Genomic DNA, 16,225 nt, shown 5'->3' on the forward strand with positions numbered 1-16,225 from the left:
GAGTAAATGTGGTCAGCCCACAGATATGGCCGGGCCTCTTGGAAGCATCGTGCGGCTGATCTAACCATGCGTCTGCCCGCTGACTCCCGGGCATCAAGACCAGTGGTGATCGCGGGCATGGCTGGGGGCCCCCCAGCGGAATCCGCTGCGAATCCTAGAGTCGGTCTATCACCTTGCAGGAGGCTCCAGATTGCTGACGTGTTAAACCCAACGACCCATGCGAACCGGGCCACCTGTACCCAAAGGGCTTGTTGCTTGTCATCCGGTGGGCCATGGGGTAGCGAGAGCAGCCCAGGTGCGTTCCGGAGGGCAAACAACCAAAGCTGGCGATAGGCAGACCCAAAGTCCACAGCGGTCGGGCAACGGCCAGATGGCTGATCACCGCCACGCCAGACATGGTGACGCTGGGCCTCCTGCTCAAGGGTGGCGTGGCTCTGGAGAACCGGGAACAGGCGCCGAAGGATAGAGGCACCGGCGGTCAAACACAGGGAATCCGTGGTCCAAGTGTGGAGGGAAGGGATCCTTGTGTCGATCCGGGACAATCTCTCCAGCAGCCGCGCCCGGTCATCCGGCTGGGTGATCGTAGGAAAGATCCGGCCAGTCTCCAAGCCGTCTTTGATATGATTCAGGTCAAAGGTCGAAAGTCCCGGGCAGCGGCCTTCAAGCTCCTGGACGGTCTTATGATCAGCCTCGTCCGGGTGGATGCTACCAAGGATCTGGGACCATACACGGTGCACTCGGCGTACGTAGTGAGCGAGCCTCTGGGGATCCTCCGTCAGTTCGTCGTCTCCAAGGGCCTCGGCGCCATGGCAGTACTCACTTCTGGACTTCGAAGGGCAAACTTGCGTCGCAGCGTGCCCAGCCGTAACCCTTTCCACAGGGCACGGAATGGTAGGAGGGCGTCGAGCGCATCCCGGAGCTCGCGGTACTGCGGGAAACGTCGCAACCGTCGCACATCATACCGTTTCTGCTTGGTGAGGATCCGACACTTCCACTGCTTTCGTTGGCGTCGATCACGTCGCTGTGTTGCCAGTTGGATCTGACGGTAGACCTCACCACCACAAAACGACCACACGTTGGTTAAATGTCCCGCGGCGATGTCACGCCGAGCGTCCGAGAACAAAGCTGTTGGGGAGTCAGCGACAAGTCACTGGTCATGGCGAGGAAAACAGCAGACGAACCGTCTTGATCGTAGAGCGTGACCGTCCACCAACGGTCCTCCCGTGGATGATGCCGCAAAAAACGGCATGCCGCTGCATGCCGATGCTGGCCGTGCAGACAACTCAATGCCTCCTTCTTCCGGAGTTTAAGATAGGGAGGCTCATGGTCATTGGACCGCAGATTATCTGCTGACAGGCCTGATCGTTGCAACACTCGATGAAGCTGGTCACGGGTGATGACAACGGGGATCGAATGTTCCGCGTCCCGGTTGTTGCACCCAACTTCTTTGAAGACGTCTACGAGGCGGTCAACGTTGGATTGGTCCAGCATCCGGGCCGCCGGAGAGTCATGGTTAAACCGCAGGCGATTTAACGCCACCCGTCCAATGCCAAGACGCGCCTCCGCCCTGGCGGCGGTGTTATTTTGCTCATGATCACCAGCCATGGCACACAGTACGCTCCAAATCAGAAGACGGAGGAAGATTTAAGGCATACTTCAAGCGGGGCTATTATTTAACGAAGCAGGGGAAATGAGGGACTGATCCCAGCTTATATGTGTCATATCACCCACTGGCCGCATGGAATATGGAGCTTTCTCCATTGTGCAATGTACTAGCAAAAGACGTAAATACAGCTTTATGTCGTTGGATGTGTCTCATCCAAGAGTGTACCATGAAGTACTATCCACCACCAGACAGAAGTCTTACGGTGGGGGCAAAAGGGAAAGGCTGCCCCTAAATCGGTACCGCCTTATACTATCTGATTGCGTAGTATAGTGTACACACATGGATAGATAGTTGCTGCTCTTGGGCTTGGGCATACCTATTGCAGGTGGCATCAGCCACGGGCCAGTATCTCCCGTGGTACGCCATGCCTAATTAGTGATAGGTGCAGTTATGCCGGGTTATCTATACTCCGTCATAGGTTGACAAGGCATAGACATGCAATATTCTATGCGATCAAGACGTTTAGGTTTGTGACAAAGTTCGGGTTATAATAAAATTTAGCACATTATAGGGTAAGGTCAATGAAGTTCCATACCGATTGACTATGTACAATATACGACACTGTCGGGCGAATATTTTCTCGTGCAGATATATGTATATATATAATCTTCCATGTCATATGCTATTAGTGAAAACCATGCAAGGCCATCGACTAAACAGTACTACAACACATATCTCGATATTTCCCACTTTTGGACTTATCAAGTAAAAGTAAAGAGAGGTGCCGCGTATCTTGACTTCTAATCTTATTCTTTGTGGGTTATCTGAATAGAAGGCTTGATCATTGATGGTTGCGGGGCATTGTTGACGGGTCGCGGTTCACCGCAGAACATATTCACTATCCCTAAACCGGTCTAGTGTACCTCGTGGGGTAAGACAACTGCCGTCAAGGTCATCATGCTCCCTTTAGATTTGTTCCAGGAAGAGTCAGGACTACTGTGGAAGAGACTGAAAAAGACAGAAGAAGACAAGAAGACAGTTAGGATTCTGTTTAATTCGCAGTTACGGAATAAGCTATCAAAAGCAAATATATCTAGAACTTTAAAATTGCAGAGAAGTGAGACTGGAACATGCGCGAGGGATTGGCATAGCGATAAGCTATAGAACGATGACTCTCTTGACCTGGTGTACGTATCAATTCTCCAAGAAAAATCCACGAAAGCCATGTCATTGGCCCAGGCAGAGTAGTCAGCGATGGGCATACAGGCGTATCCCCTCCATGTAAACGGCGATGGAACGGGCACCCCGTGTGACTGAGTTATCAGCGTCCCAAGGGCGGACAACAAAATGCAACGGTTGGTGGGATTGAGATCGATCCAGCCGCCCAGAACAATCAGCTCGACACATTGGACACGGGACCTGTATCTTTCCTGTAGCCAGCAGTCGCGACTCGAAATACTGACGGATATATTGACTGAAGCACTGTTGATGACACACATGGCCACATCCAACTGCAACAAGGCCATCAACAGTGTTCTCCCAGCAAATAGGGCAGGTTAGTCCACTGCTTTCGCGCGGGATATCTTTGACGTGTAGAAGAGTCGAGTGGGGTGGTGCTATCGTTGCGTGTTTTGAATCCGGGTCATCCGGTATCACAATTGGATTGTCTACTTTGCTTGGTTAGAAGTGCATGCAATGGTTCTGGTATCAATCAAACCTGGACTGTTGCCAATACGGCTAGTTTTGTGCGATCCTGGAGTGTTCCGCTTGGCTGGTATAACGACCGCCAAGGATGGTGAATGGTGGCGATAGGGGAATGTGCGCGGAATGTGTCTTCGAGGTGCTGTTCTCTGTTGTCTATCCGACATCCTTGCTGCGTGGTTCTATCAAACTAATTAGTGACGTCTCCTCTGACAATGTCCTATACCTACTAACCAGACTGATCGGGATAAACGCTCGACGTCTCGTTGCACTATGGGTGCTGTCACACTGAGAAATCGCTATCGGGATCTAGTGGACGCAAAAGCACATCAAATGACCATCCAGGCACAGTCTTCAACTATTCGGATCATAGACGTGGTCGAGTGAATATAGAGAAGTCATCTATTCGCATAACATCGGTTGGCAACATCTGAAGAGCCTTCCGGGTCTTGAGACATGTAATTCTTTATTTATGGCATTCGGGTGAAGGTCAAAAGGTGGTTCGCTAAATTGGACTGGGTCCATTCCTAATACTGCGGAAATACCTCTCGCCAACGAACAGTCCTCGGATCTGCGGTGGGAAGATTGTGGAAAACACGTATTTAGTTTAGTTTACTCCGCGACGTGCGCTAAACCGACCATCTCAATGCTCAATGAGAGCTCGATCTTCAACAACATAACCCGGCAGACCGACGATAACCACAGATTCATACGCTCCATATATTTCTACTGTTTCCTACATCAAGGCGATGGTCAGTACCGCACAGTGTGCTTCGTCGTCACAATGCTGATGGGCCTTTCTAAAGTGGCAAATCAAACTTGGCTTGGCGAATCATTCCCAACATGGCTAGCGTACCTCGCGGGGTAGGGTCCACCAGAGTCTTGTTCTCTGGCTCAATCCACACCACACAAGGGTCACTAGGCATCTCAATCTCATTACTTCGTCTATTTTGTCTATCATGGTCCTGAAATTGACGCAGATGAATGGCTTTCTCCATTGTTAAGCACAGTTCAATGGTACTGACGGTGCCGTAGACCCGCCAGTATCCACAACTTGATGTATGCTATTATAATAGAGGTCTGCCAGCTGAAGCATACATTACTGGTGTTTTACTTCCCAGATCGGGCGGCAAGAATCATATCTTTGCGCGGGTTACCTCATCTATCCCCTATCACCTCTATTCTATTCTATCGGCATCACTATGGGTGCACAGCTGAAGACGGCTGGCTACCACCGGAATGCGGCTCGGCGGAGAAAGACTATTTTCAAAAAGTGCGAAGAGTTGAGCCGGCTTGGGGTCGACCTTTGGATTATTATCGGTTCAGCTGATCAAACACATGTTTTCAAATCAAGGGACCGTGGTCTGTTTGATAGGTTTGACAGGCAAGTGGTATGGAAGACTGATTCGGCTCTGCTAGCCAATACAAGGAGTATAAACTAAGTTCAAGTAGATGCTATCGTGCGCTCGACCCAAATGGCAAAAGGCTCAAAAGGAGATCCTCGCACCAACCATAGCGCCTCGTCGAGTGCGCATTATCGATCGGCTGCGTGCGGACCATTTAGGTTCTGCGATAGAGGAAAATACAGACGCTGTTAAATGAGAATCCTCACTATGCTCCTACATTAGCCTTGTACACAATCCGTATCATTTTCTGAAACCGGCTGTCGATGGGGGGAGAGCACAACATTCCAGGGGTTTGGTTTGCATCGTAATCGTTCATTATGGTAAATCTTTTGACTTGACCAAAATTCTGTATTATTACGTAGTGTACGATAGGCAATGGCATGTGTATGGTTTAGTAAACACACGAACGCTGGATTACATCTCGGCAAGATCGAAACGAGCGACTTTCATAAGCAGTCCGGTTGAAAGGGGGGGAGCCACGGGTCAGATATTGGATTCTGGTGGGTCTACGCTTTTGTATGAATCATAATTAGTCTGTTTGTACGCAGAGCTGGACAGTGGAGTATGCCTGCAAGACTTTGCGTATTGCCAGTGGCGCCCACCTAGTGGCGACAGAGCTGAGGTAAAGAAGATCTCGTTTCCTGGTGCATATAAGATCCCACGATGATCCTGTTGAGAACATATCTCGGCTCAACCAATCTTGGAACTTCTGGATTGGATCTTTCCAATACAGACCGCCCATTCTTTTGGTTAATAATCTCAGCTAGAACGCAACACCTTACATTCAAAATGCCCGATCCAAAACGCATGAGAAAGACTGATATTAATATCAAGCAATCTGGTACGCCGGATATGGGCTTGCACGCGCAGAGTGGCCCACCGGGTATGTAAACGCCCAACGGCGGTCAGTGCCATCTTGCTGCTGCGCAAAAAGCTTACTCTGGTCATATTTAGCCCCTCGCGCAATACCATCGCCGAATTCTTCTGAGCGCATCGCGTATCGGGGACTCCAGCACCTGCACCATACTATCAATTGTATTGGGCTAGCTATCGGTGTTCTCGCGCTCGTGGTTCTGACTGTGCACCAACTTTGCGTGACCTCTCTAACCCACCGCTTGGACGCAATAGAAGTATTCCTTGGCAGTGCTGTGGTCTATGCCTTTGCTTCTATTGTGTGGGATGGACTGCTCTCCTGGAAACTAGCATATCCTGACCCTCAGAGGCACCGCAGACTGGCATCAGCAATGATTCCATTCTGCATGCTGTGTGTCGCGGTCGGGATGTTCCTCATCGGTTGTCTGCTGTGGTACGCAGAACGATCGGAGAATCAAAGTGCGGCTTACTTCCTTGGTTTTCAGTTGGTTGCATGCTCGTGCCTGGCCATAGGCTTTACTCTGCAGTTGGTAGCACCCGAGGAGGAGAGTGCTCCAGAACCTGACATGGCTCTAGGTACCTAGTAATACCCAAGTGGAACCCAAGTGGAATCAGGTAGCTAGCGTTCACGAAAAGCAGCTGGCAACGGGGAGTGAGAAAGTTGGTAACTCACATGTTGGACGCATGTAACTGCTAATGTGCGATGCTGCATCTACTAGAGAGGTGTCTGCAGTCTTCAACCTTGATCATATAATTATCTATTGTATCTGGACTCAAACTAAATCTTTGATGTTAATCTGACTTTCTACCTACGAACGACCCCTATTTCTGTCGTTGTTTTAATATCCTTATAGCCACCCTCGCCTTTGGCCATCACCGTCGCCATTCTGTTCCCATATAGGTCGATATGCAGTGATTCACTACAGTGCCTAGCCGGTTTGGCTACGATATTGCCCTCCCTTTACGATATTTCTCGGCGCGACAGTTGAAATGTTAGTTTATAGGTCATTCAGATTAACATGGATACCTTCGTCTAGCCTTACAGATGTTGACTATTCTTGCGGGAGTGGTCTAGAAAAGAAGCCAAAGCGGAGCTGATGGGTTTCGCGCCGCGTAGAAATGGATAAGTAGTGGAGCGGATCCTACTTTATAATCATTACTGTGGGGCTACCTTATGGCTGAGAATAGGTTTTCATCAACTCACGAATAGGATTGTAGACCTGGCCTTCTAAATAAAGGTCAAGGATTAAGCTGGCCCTGCAATTCGCTTTAATGCCAACAAATCAGCTCCTCCAATTGCTGGGTTATTTAAAACCAGTGCCAATTGACGAGACAGAAATTTACACACTCTTGACACACTCTATCCTGGGAGAAGCACAGCACCCTCATGGGAAGTATGTGGTGAATTTCCTGTACCCCTTGACGTACTAAACTGCCTAGATCATGATATTATTCAGTTACGTACTGTGTTCCAGGCGGGAATCAAAATGAACTAGAACACACTAGATTCATGGCATAATTTCGTGTACCGAAGCCATCAGGTACTAAAAGCTCTGCTACGAGAAGCCCTGGCCCTCTCTGTGCTCCGTGTGCTGTGCGAAACCATACTCAAGATCACATCCGAAACAGTAGTCCGGGTCGTCATTAAAAGTGCGCCCCTTTGCTAGATACTATTTTGTCTCGAGTAGCGGCGGTACGCATATATGTAGCAATCACTCCCTGAGACGGGAATGATCAAATCACATACATGTCTCAGCGACAGTCTGCAATCTCGTGATGACTTCACGGCGTGCGGGCATCCGGACAACAAAGAATCAACAAAAACGCCCGGGAGCGAGAGAAGCGGCGGAGAGACCGGCTGGTCCAATCCACCCATGACTATGGCTGCCTTTTCGGAGCTAAAGCATACCTGATCATTCAGGACGGTCGCGGAGAGGTTACAGAGTACCAGAATTCAACTCAGTGGCCACCATCGCGGAAACAATTAGTGAGTTGCATTTACTTGGTAATTTTCATGACAGTTAATGGAGACTTTAGCTACACTATTTTCCCATGGCGGAACGACTAGGTCCGAAGGACTTCAGAGCATCCACACATGACCATGACCCTACCGGAACGGCAGCTCCAGGCCCTTCGATCCAGATACCGCCGCCAGGGCACACAGGCGGCGAGCCGTATCAGACGGAAACTTTCTTTCCGGGCAACAGCTTGAATCCGGAAGACCAACAGGGCCAGACAGCTAGAGCTGACCTACAGATTGAGATGAATGCACCGTACACATTGGAATTTCCCCCTGACACGGGATTTTTGGATACTCTTTTCGAGAATGGCACAGACAAGGGGCAATGCTTGTGAGCAGAAGACACCGTGTAGTGTCCATGACTGTCTTGGCGCGCATTATTTTCTTTTCCACAGTCAAAGCTATCCAAGATGTCGATTATGGATAGGTGGTATCAAGATGGCTTCAGCTGGCTGTTTCCAAAAAAGAAAGAAAGATGTCTAAGGATTCCATAATTATGTTCCGGGAATCTAGTGGTTTCATGTCATTCTGCCTGTTTTGAACCATTAATTTGTAAAGTAAAGCAGGGTACTGTGTATATTCAACTTTGCCCTGTAATATAAGGTCCACTGAGCTTGAACCTGTAAACGTCTATTTCTCTGCTACCAAGCAGAGTACCTAATGCCTCGTTACGTGCCAATAGCTGTCAGTGTATTTACTTTAACTACGCCATACCGTAGAACAATTGAATATATCGAAAACGCTAGGTAAACCCAATAACATGGCAACAGCCTATTCCAGATGTACTTTTTTCTAGCTAAACAGGATGAGTCTTCACCTTCTCCGACCATCATGGCCCGTACACGAATCGCGTTGGTGCTGGGCTGTCGGTTTTCACAGCTTTGAAACAGACTGCGCTGTCAAGATAAATGTGCATCCTGGCCAATGATTCAGAGTGCCGCAAGGGCCAGGCTGCACCCAAACATGACCACCGCACAACAGGTTGCTCCCAAGCTGTACCGCCCAGCCGAGCCAGGATGAACGGATTCGACAAAGGGAGTGTTCGTGGGCAAATCCCCAAGCTTGGCTTGCAGAACAAAGATAATGCTCGTAGAGACCAGGAAGCACGCCAAGCAAGCTATACTCAATAAAACAAGTATGATCCACTTTACCCGACGGCATTGCGCCCATGAGGGCCGTATAAAGAAGAAGGCCGTAAGCGTGTCCACCACAGTCAGTGCGAGTCCGGCCTCCACCCCATGCTGAGCAGGCCCCATGACTTTAGTAACGACCATCTCTCCAAGGTGTTCAAAAGACTGGATGGTGTCCCCGAGAAGGGGTAGCTGGGGGCCAGGGAAGATCTGACTGAATTCTATGGGAAGCTGATGGCATTTCTGGTGGTCTGATCGGTACTGGGCGCACATCATCCGAGTGCCGATAGACAATTGTTTGGGCAAGTCGACCCCTGCGAGACCCAACGGGAGATGTGGCGCTGCTGTGGCAATGGACTCCGCGGCACTAGTCACCGCAGAGGCTCCCGCAATGCCCTGTGTTTCCACAGCAGCCACACCGTCCCGGGCAGCACTTTCTACCGTCCCCGGTATGTCGGGGCTATCGGGTGGAAAAGGCAATCCTCGCTGTTCGACGTTAATGCCCAAGTGCCCCCAATCCATCTATATACGAGTCAGTATGTACTACAGGCATTTATGGCGATCATCAGTGTAACAGGATCCCAGTTGTAGTATGCTGCATCACTTACAGAGAAGGTTGCTATCCCGCCTTGTTTCACTGATGGATTGGCGAACAATATGATTGCCAATACTGCAGTTGCCAATGCTCCTGCTAGAAGGACAGTGCCGCTTATTATTCGCGCTCGTCGCTTTTGTAACCCTGTAGCTGTAATTGTAGCAATAGGGTCTAGGGCTACGGGGGGATGTCGCGGGCCACCATCACTTGGTACGCGGAGAGTTCTGTATAGATCATCGGTATTTCCGGTTGCAAGATGAACACCATGCTGGTTATGATGGGTCTCCAATCGCCCAGTTGCTGCCATGTTGGGGCCACAAAGAAATGAAGAGCAAGACGAATTGGGGGAGCCTTGAATTGGTGAAGACACTTTTGATCCCTGAGGCGCTGAATAAATACACCGGACGGAAAGGTACCAACACCGTAATATGTGCGGCTATATCCCTGCCAATCTGTGATCATCATTCTCCAGAACCAGTTGGAACAAAGTTATTTCAGTGGGTACTAGATTCCCTGGCTGTTCTAGAAAGAACTGTGCTGTTGCTTTCCATGCAGTTCTGGACTGGCGTGCATTGGAGGGATGTAATAGTAGCGAGGGCGAGCCATGTATAACGCATCCTTGGATCTATCTAGCATCACGTTAATGATAGCAGATACATGAACCGATGGATTCTATGTTCCATGGTTCAAATCACTTGGTAATCTCTATAAAGCCGAAGAAAGCTACTGCGCTGTACATATCAGCTTTCAACTTGATCACCATCAGAATAATCCCACATTCTACACTTGACGGTTAGTAGCTACAGGCAGCTCTTGATATCGATCATGGAGAATAAGGTGCCTCCCTCGCGCCCGTCCACCCCTACTGCCGCTTACAATCATGTCGTTGGCTCCACTATCCCGGTGGACATGATTGATTTGTCTCCGCGATCAATGATGAAAAGCAACCCACGCAAGCGCGCGAGGTCTCCTACCAATGAGGGACCTGCAGTATTGGCCGCCAAGAGATTGAAAAGGGAGCTCGAGCTCACCCCAATGAATGGCCAGACGAATGCATATTATTCGGCGCGTCCTCAGCGCGCCTTACTTTTCCCAGATCAGGGACTGACACCGATATCCGAGCAATGGCAATCTCGTGCGGACCAGACTCTAACAGAGGGGCCTCAAGCCAGTGGGCTTATTCTCGATCTGCTACAGGGATCATCTCGACGCAACGCTGTGGCGCGCCTGATGCCCTCACCATTTCCACAACACACTCGGGAGGAGGAAGAACGGCTGTTCAACGAAATGGCCCATTGGTACAAGCAGGATGTCTACTTCACATGCGAGAACACCCTGTGGTCTTTTCTTAACTGGGTTAGGTTTCGTCTGCAGATGTGGTCGCCGGTCGCTTCCATGATGGGGATTCGCTGGGAACAGGCAGAAGATCTGAGCTGGCAAATGGGAAGAGCAGAGCTAGGTCGTCGGATGGCCCTTGACCGGTCCTCAACTGATGGCCAGTAGTTTGTCGCTCGGAGGAAGTAGGCACTGACTCTCTGGCAATCAAGATATTGCATTAATAGCCATCTTTTTGTGTATACATATATACTATATGTGTTTTTTTGTAATCCCGCACCATAAAATTAGGATATCTGACATACTGGGCATGCTATGTGGACGGGTAGATAGGATCCTCTTGACCACTATTTCGATTAGTATACGTTATGGGTTGCATCGCCGTCCGTCTCAGGTCGAGTAGCTCTGGCTGGAAGCTATTACTGTATTTTTTCATTATACGCTTTCATCCTTCCAAGTACCTTTGATTGACTGTACTGTACAATGACGAGATAACTCCAATGCGGAGCAACGTCCTGGGAATATATGGAGAATGGTACCAACCTGCGTCTGCCACGCGAGATGCACTATCCCCAAAATGGTTTAGTGTACCTCACGGGGTAAGACGTGTTGTAGTGACTGTAAGGTAGGGAGTAATACCGTCCAAAAAACTGCGAGCGCTTCCTTCCTGCCTGATCCAGACGTTGCCGCTTTAAGAGGGTGAGCCGGGTGAGTCAGGTGATCCGCTCACCCTCGAAGGTGATTCGCTCACCCTCGAAGGTGCCCATCCAAGGTGATTCGCTCACCCTTCGAGGTCTATACTCACCCAACTCACCCCGTCCCCTCTTCGTGTCGACACCATTCCTTTAGCTGCTTCACCAAGGAAGTCAAGATGCCGCGACAAGAGAGAGTAACAGGCCTGGCTGAGCAAAGCCGGCCCACTGCTGCCCCAGCAGGGTGCTGCCAGGATGTCCCCTTCCTCTCTCTTCTCTCCCACCTCCTGAACCTCGCAAACACCGTGCAAAGTGCATCTCTTGCGTCCTTCTTACCCTTTTACCCTGCCACGTCACGCCCTTTTCTCTGGCTATTTCGCGATCCTACAGTGCCCTCAGGATAAGCGTCCTAATTTCAATTCTGCTGCAACAATGTCCAAGGGAAGAGGGCGACAAAGGGTCGATAGAAAAGCCCGTGCGGCAGCGAATGGTTACAATCGAGGAGCGCACCGCGAGCAAGATAAGGAACGTTGTGAGATCATCTATTGCAACGACTCTATTGCTATGCAGGATAGAGTTATATCAGTTTATATTGAGTATGTATATATTATATTCCCTTGTCCTGTGGCGTGTGACCGTCTTGCTGATTTCTTATCCGTCATGCCTTCCAGCTGGGCGTCCGAAGAAGATGAATCTCTCCGAGAGAAAGGCCTTCAGAAGGGATACCCCGTGCCGAACCTCGCCACGGTCAAAGATTTTGTGCGCTTTTACGTATCCTCTACCGACGGAATTCTCACGCTGCGTCCTACAAAATCTTCCGTGCTGAACTTTGCGGAACGGTTCTTTGCCGGATACACTCGCATTACAAAGTCAGTCTTTGATAAGAAGGATTCTGATGATGTGTATACGGTTCGTAATCCATCTGTTGAATTCCTGTCCATGGTCACTGAACAAAAATAGTTCATCAAAAAAAAACTCGTGAAAGAGGAAAAACAGATTGAGGACGTAAAAAGACCACGAAATATGTTCACCCACTGCGACCTGACAAACATTCTTGTGTCACTGTGGAATGACGATGACCCTGTTTTCATTCATCCGAGGTATAGAGTGCAGATGGCATTCACTATCATGATATATTGCTACTCGGGTGCTCGAATTGGCACGTTTATACCGGACACATCCAAAGCAGACGAGCGTGGACTACGCTACCAAGTATTTTACCCGAGCCTGCTCACTGGTTAATGCCGTTGATTTATGCTGATATGTAATAGGACATCGAGCTCTATATCTACCGCAGACCCGACGATGGTGAGTTAGAGCTGTTTTTCCGCCTTAGCCAGATATGGGTTAAGAACAATGACAATCCGAAGCATACGGTGTATGTCCACCCTTAATAACCTCAGACTCACCTACTGATAGTGCTTGGTCAGCTTCCGTCTCGCGATGAGGGAGCACAGAAAGTTCCGGTTCAATCCTGTCGGCTGGTTGTTGGAGATGGCGATTCAGGACGGCATGTTTGCACACGTCGACTCCTTGAAGGCCTTGAAAAGATGGAATCCCGATCATAACGATCCAGTGCTCCTCCAGTGGAAACCATCTATTGCAGGGGAGCCCGTTCTACGAACAGTCACCATGGCCGGTGGTATATCAAAACGTCCGTGGACCCGAGTGAGTTTCTGCAAGCTATTTAGAGCGGTCGTCATCAATGCGGGATATCCCGAAATTATAACGATCCATAGCTTAAGGCGTGGTCTTGCAAATAGACTTGACAGTAAGTTTGAGTTGGCTTGGCATCTGGGTAATCCTCGATTCTAACATTTGTCTATAGAAGTGGCGACCGAGGCCGAAAGGAGCCAGGTACTTACCCAGAAAGATGAGAATGTCTTTGGAAGAAGCTACATCGACAGTACCTCAGCACTTAACACCATGGATGCGTTCCTTGGAGAGAAGATGCGCCTTGACCACGTTGAATACCTTCGAGGCGTTGGTAAATACCGTGTGGTTGGATATCCGAGACGTCTGCCGGCAGAGCGGGAGCATGCTCTTGGACAAGATAAAGCCTTACAAGAGCTCGAACGGCGGCTTCGAGAGCTGCAGAGCGATGACGATGGCAAGGGTGGCGATGACGACGCTGGTGTTGCTGGTGATGAGGACGTCGAATTTGCTATCAAGCTTACCAAGAAGCAGCTGCAGGTTCAAAGGACCCGCCTTTACAACACCGAACTAGGAAAATACCGAGATGAGTGGATCCAGAACCGCCTCGAGGCGCAGGTAAAATCGGGAGGCAAGGCTTTGGATGTGGTTGTGTATAACGATATTACACAATGCCTCTTCAAGGCACAACCTGAACGGCAGCGCGTCGCCGAGTTGATGCCATCAGACAAGACTTTCTCTTATCAGGAGATGATCTCCACCGTTGAGGACCTCCTAGTCTATTGTACCAAAGACTATGATGTTTTCTACCGGCCGGGGGAGGAGCCCATTGATGGAAGGTGCCCTGTGTGGGGTTGTGATCTGGATCGGTAAGTATGACCTTTGAACTCCGCAAACTACCAGATTCAAGTTTTTAATGTGTCCTTCATTAGTCTTAAATGCGCGGACCGGTCTAATCACGTTCAAAACTGCCGGTTTCAGGAGCGCTGCAAGGCCTCTGGCTGTAAAGACACTCAGTTGAAGTACTGCTACGAATGCTTTGATTTCTTCAATGTGGTAGAGTGGGAAGGCCATTGCAAGAACCATCTCCAGCACGATATTTCCAGGAGATGTGAAATAATCACGTACTGTCATACCCTCGTTCGGCCTGGCTATTGTCCTTTTTGTCTCGGATGCGATAGACTTCCTCCCTCACGACGAATGGATGCTTGGAAACGGAGCAATGAGTTGAGGGCTCATGTCAATGAAGATATCAAGCGGATGAGCGATAACTATATCTGTTCGCATCCCATGTGCAACGTCAAATTTGACTCCGAGATGCACCTTCGTTACCACTTGAGCGATATACATGGGATGAATAAAGCAATCTGGTCTCAAGTGGGTGATCTTGGTAAACCCCCAAAGAACAAAGGTCTTAACGATCAGGTCACCTCACATGCTGGTGCCGGTAAGAGGAAAGGACAGGGCCTGCTAGGGCAAAGAGAGAAGAAAAGGAGGCAAGTCGGTCAAGGACGGCCTGAAGACCTTCAAATCATCATGTGGGAGTATCCAGATCCTCCGAATCACCGCGTATTATCCTACGATGACCCTATTCCTGCTGGAAACTCATCCAGCTCACCATCCGCCAATCCAGAAGATCTTGTAATCGAATTCTGGGAGCGCCCTGTTGAGACCAACAGGAATCTAGTCGGACTGTGCACGACAGGGCCAATACTCAGCAGCACCACTGATGAAAGGCCCGTCGAAAATAATGAGCATATTCCTGATTACAATGGCTGTTCTCCTTGCACCTCTAGCTGGCCTAGTCCTCCTGACCTCACTACAAGCGTCGCGTCCGAGTCTTTTCGTACGAGCCCCGAGCTTCCGCCGATCGATCCACAGATCCTGCCTGGGGCAAAGGACTGGTCAGTCGGACTAGACAAGGGTGCATTTGAATTTGAAGAAAAGAAGGAAGAGGCTGTGCTTGGGCCCCATGGATCTTCTTTGGATTCCGAAATCTCGACCCCGGCCGAGATATTACGATTCAATAAACCCCGGTTGATGGAGGCAAGAGAGCCGAGTACGGGTAGACAGACGAACTGGACTGAGGCCAACACTATCCAGGAGACGACAGAGAGGCAAGACAAGAATTCTCAAACTCCATCGGCATCGGCTTTGGCTCAGTCCTCATCTACGGTGGATTCATCGAGGAACTGCACTTTAGGGCGGGGTCCAATTACTAGAGCTCAAAAACGAGCTGCACAGTCTCAAGAAAACTACATGGTATCTCACAAGTTTAGGCGAGTGACAAGGTCCTGTTTTGCCAGACAGAATGCGCTCTCTTTGAAAAATTAGGTGAAGAAAGAGCTAAGCCTGGAGTTGTGGGGAAGCTCTTGATCTCTCTGTCAGAATTTGGCGATTGGCTCTTCCTGATATTGGTTCAACAAATCAATACACGCTGCGCGACTGGGGTCAAAGAGGCATACGCCGTAGCCTCTGACTTCGGTGGTCCCTAACAGATTGGTTCTGTAGATTCCAGATGAGAAATACAAGTCAAAATGTGGTATTCTTCGGGGATCTCTTTATCAAGAGAACTCGCAAAGGCGAGTTTTATCTATAAAGTTTAATCTGTACAGAGCTTCCACGACTGGCTTTAGCACTTTGTTCCATAGAACTTCTTTAGACACACCGGTCAGGTACAGAGTGCGGCAAGGCAGAGGGTGTGGGTGCGTCGGGCGTAAGCACAGGTCAAAAGGAGTTTTTTAGGATGACCGAGTCCTGGATAACCATGTTCCCACGGGCCCTGGAGACGGCTAGATAATCCACCTTGGGAAGGCGCGAAAGTGTGGTGCTTGGGGTCGGGACTCGACCAGGCCTTCCGGCTGATTAATAAGATGCAGTTGCCTGAACGAAACGTGATTGGGAGTTGTATGCAGAGGGTAATGCGGGGAAGGATTTGGTTCAAACTTCGGTATTCTCTAATGGTTATTAACAGGTACGCCTGAATAAAGGGTTGGATCCGTCTCGCTGCACCATCTTCGCTTCGGGTATGTGATAATGGCTCCAAATACAGAAGCCAATGGCTCCCAGGTGTCAGCTCGAGGCCCCATGCACCCCAACCCGCACGGGTCGAGGTCTTTATAAACCCGCCCCGCAAAAACCCGCAGAATTCGCACTAAACTATATATAATAATTTTATTTCCTAATTAAGATAGGGTTTAAATTGAGTGGTTTG

At 49.5% G+C, this 16,225-nt stretch overlaps 8 protein-coding genes across 8 annotated transcripts; 6 read left to right on the forward strand and 2 right to left on the reverse strand.

Annotated features, from left to right (window-relative positions):
- Window positions 1-1,188: 1,188 nt before the first annotated feature.
- ASPWEDRAFT_86567 (uncharacterized protein) lies at window positions 1,189-1,551 on the reverse strand (the record flags this gene model as incomplete). The annotated part of the gene is made up of 1 exon (XM_040839576.1): window positions 1,189-1,551. A coding segment is annotated over one exon (363 nt), but the record flags the coding sequence as incomplete, so codon positions are not given.
- Window positions 1,552-2,745: 1,194 nt separating this feature from the next.
- ASPWEDRAFT_46873 (uncharacterized protein) lies at window positions 2,746-3,706 on the forward strand (the record flags this gene model as incomplete). The annotated part of the gene is made up of 3 exons (XM_040836857.1): window positions 2,746-3,273; window positions 3,324-3,489; window positions 3,542-3,706. Coding segments are annotated over 2 exons (216 nt in total), but the record flags the coding sequence as incomplete, so codon positions are not given.
- Window positions 3,707-4,255: 549 nt separating this feature from the next.
- Window positions 4,256-4,909, forward strand: ASPWEDRAFT_46878 (uncharacterized protein; the record flags this gene model as incomplete). The annotated part of the gene is made up of 3 exons (XM_040836858.1): window positions 4,256-4,404; window positions 4,510-4,698; window positions 4,760-4,909. Exons 2-3 carry the CDS (start codon window positions 4,510-4,512, stop codon window positions 4,907-4,909), a joined length of 339 nt encoding a protein of 112 aa, XP_040683269.1. The 5' UTR covers window positions 4,256-4,404.
- Window positions 4,910-5,823: 914 nt separating this feature from the next.
- Window positions 5,824-6,282, forward strand: ASPWEDRAFT_46881 (uncharacterized protein; the record flags this gene model as incomplete). The annotated part of the gene is made up of 1 exon (XM_040836859.1): window positions 5,824-6,282. A coding segment is annotated over exon 1 (186 nt), but the record flags the coding sequence as incomplete, so codon positions are not given.
- Window positions 6,283-7,638: 1,356 nt separating this feature from the next.
- On the forward strand, window positions 7,639-7,941 carry ASPWEDRAFT_177846 (uncharacterized protein; the record flags this gene model as incomplete). The annotated part of the gene is made up of 1 exon (XM_040831726.1): window positions 7,639-7,941. The coding sequence occupies one exon, from the start codon at window positions 7,639-7,641 to the stop codon at window positions 7,939-7,941; it is 303 nt and encodes a 100-aa protein (XP_040683271.1).
- Window positions 7,942-8,414: 473 nt separating this feature from the next.
- On the reverse strand, window positions 8,415-9,638 carry ASPWEDRAFT_188485 (uncharacterized protein; the record flags this gene model as incomplete). Its single annotated transcript, XM_040832232.1, has 2 exons — window positions 8,415-9,258; window positions 9,345-9,638. The coding sequence occupies 2 exons, from the start codon at window positions 9,636-9,638 to the stop codon at window positions 8,536-8,538; spliced, it is 1,017 nt and encodes a 338-aa protein (XP_040683272.1). The 3' UTR covers window positions 8,415-8,535.
- Window positions 9,639-9,922: 284 nt separating this feature from the next.
- ASPWEDRAFT_305855 (uncharacterized protein) lies at window positions 9,923-10,934 on the forward strand. The gene has a single exon (XM_040833433.1). It carries the CDS (start codon window positions 10,157-10,159, stop codon window positions 10,832-10,834), a length of 678 nt encoding a protein of 225 aa, XP_040683273.1. The 5' UTR covers window positions 9,923-10,156; the 3' UTR covers window positions 10,835-10,934.
- Window positions 10,935-12,018: 1,084 nt separating this feature from the next.
- ASPWEDRAFT_177849 (uncharacterized protein) lies at window positions 12,019-15,345 on the forward strand (the record flags this gene model as incomplete). Its single annotated transcript, XM_040831727.1, has 6 exons — window positions 12,019-12,267; window positions 12,319-12,570; window positions 12,630-12,736; window positions 12,789-13,129; window positions 13,187-13,880; window positions 13,944-15,345. 6 exons carry the CDS (start codon window positions 12,019-12,021, stop codon window positions 15,343-15,345), a joined length of 3,045 nt encoding a protein of 1,014 aa, XP_040683274.1.
- Window positions 15,346-16,225: the final 880 nt, after the last annotated feature.

This window comes from Aspergillus wentii (genome assembly GCF_001890725.1).
Source record: "Aspergillus wentii DTO 134E9 unplaced genomic scaffold ASPWEscaffold_12, whole genome shotgun sequence".
In the NCBI taxonomy this organism is placed as follows: domain Eukaryota; kingdom Fungi; phylum Ascomycota; class Eurotiomycetes; order Eurotiales; family Aspergillaceae; genus Aspergillus; species Aspergillus wentii.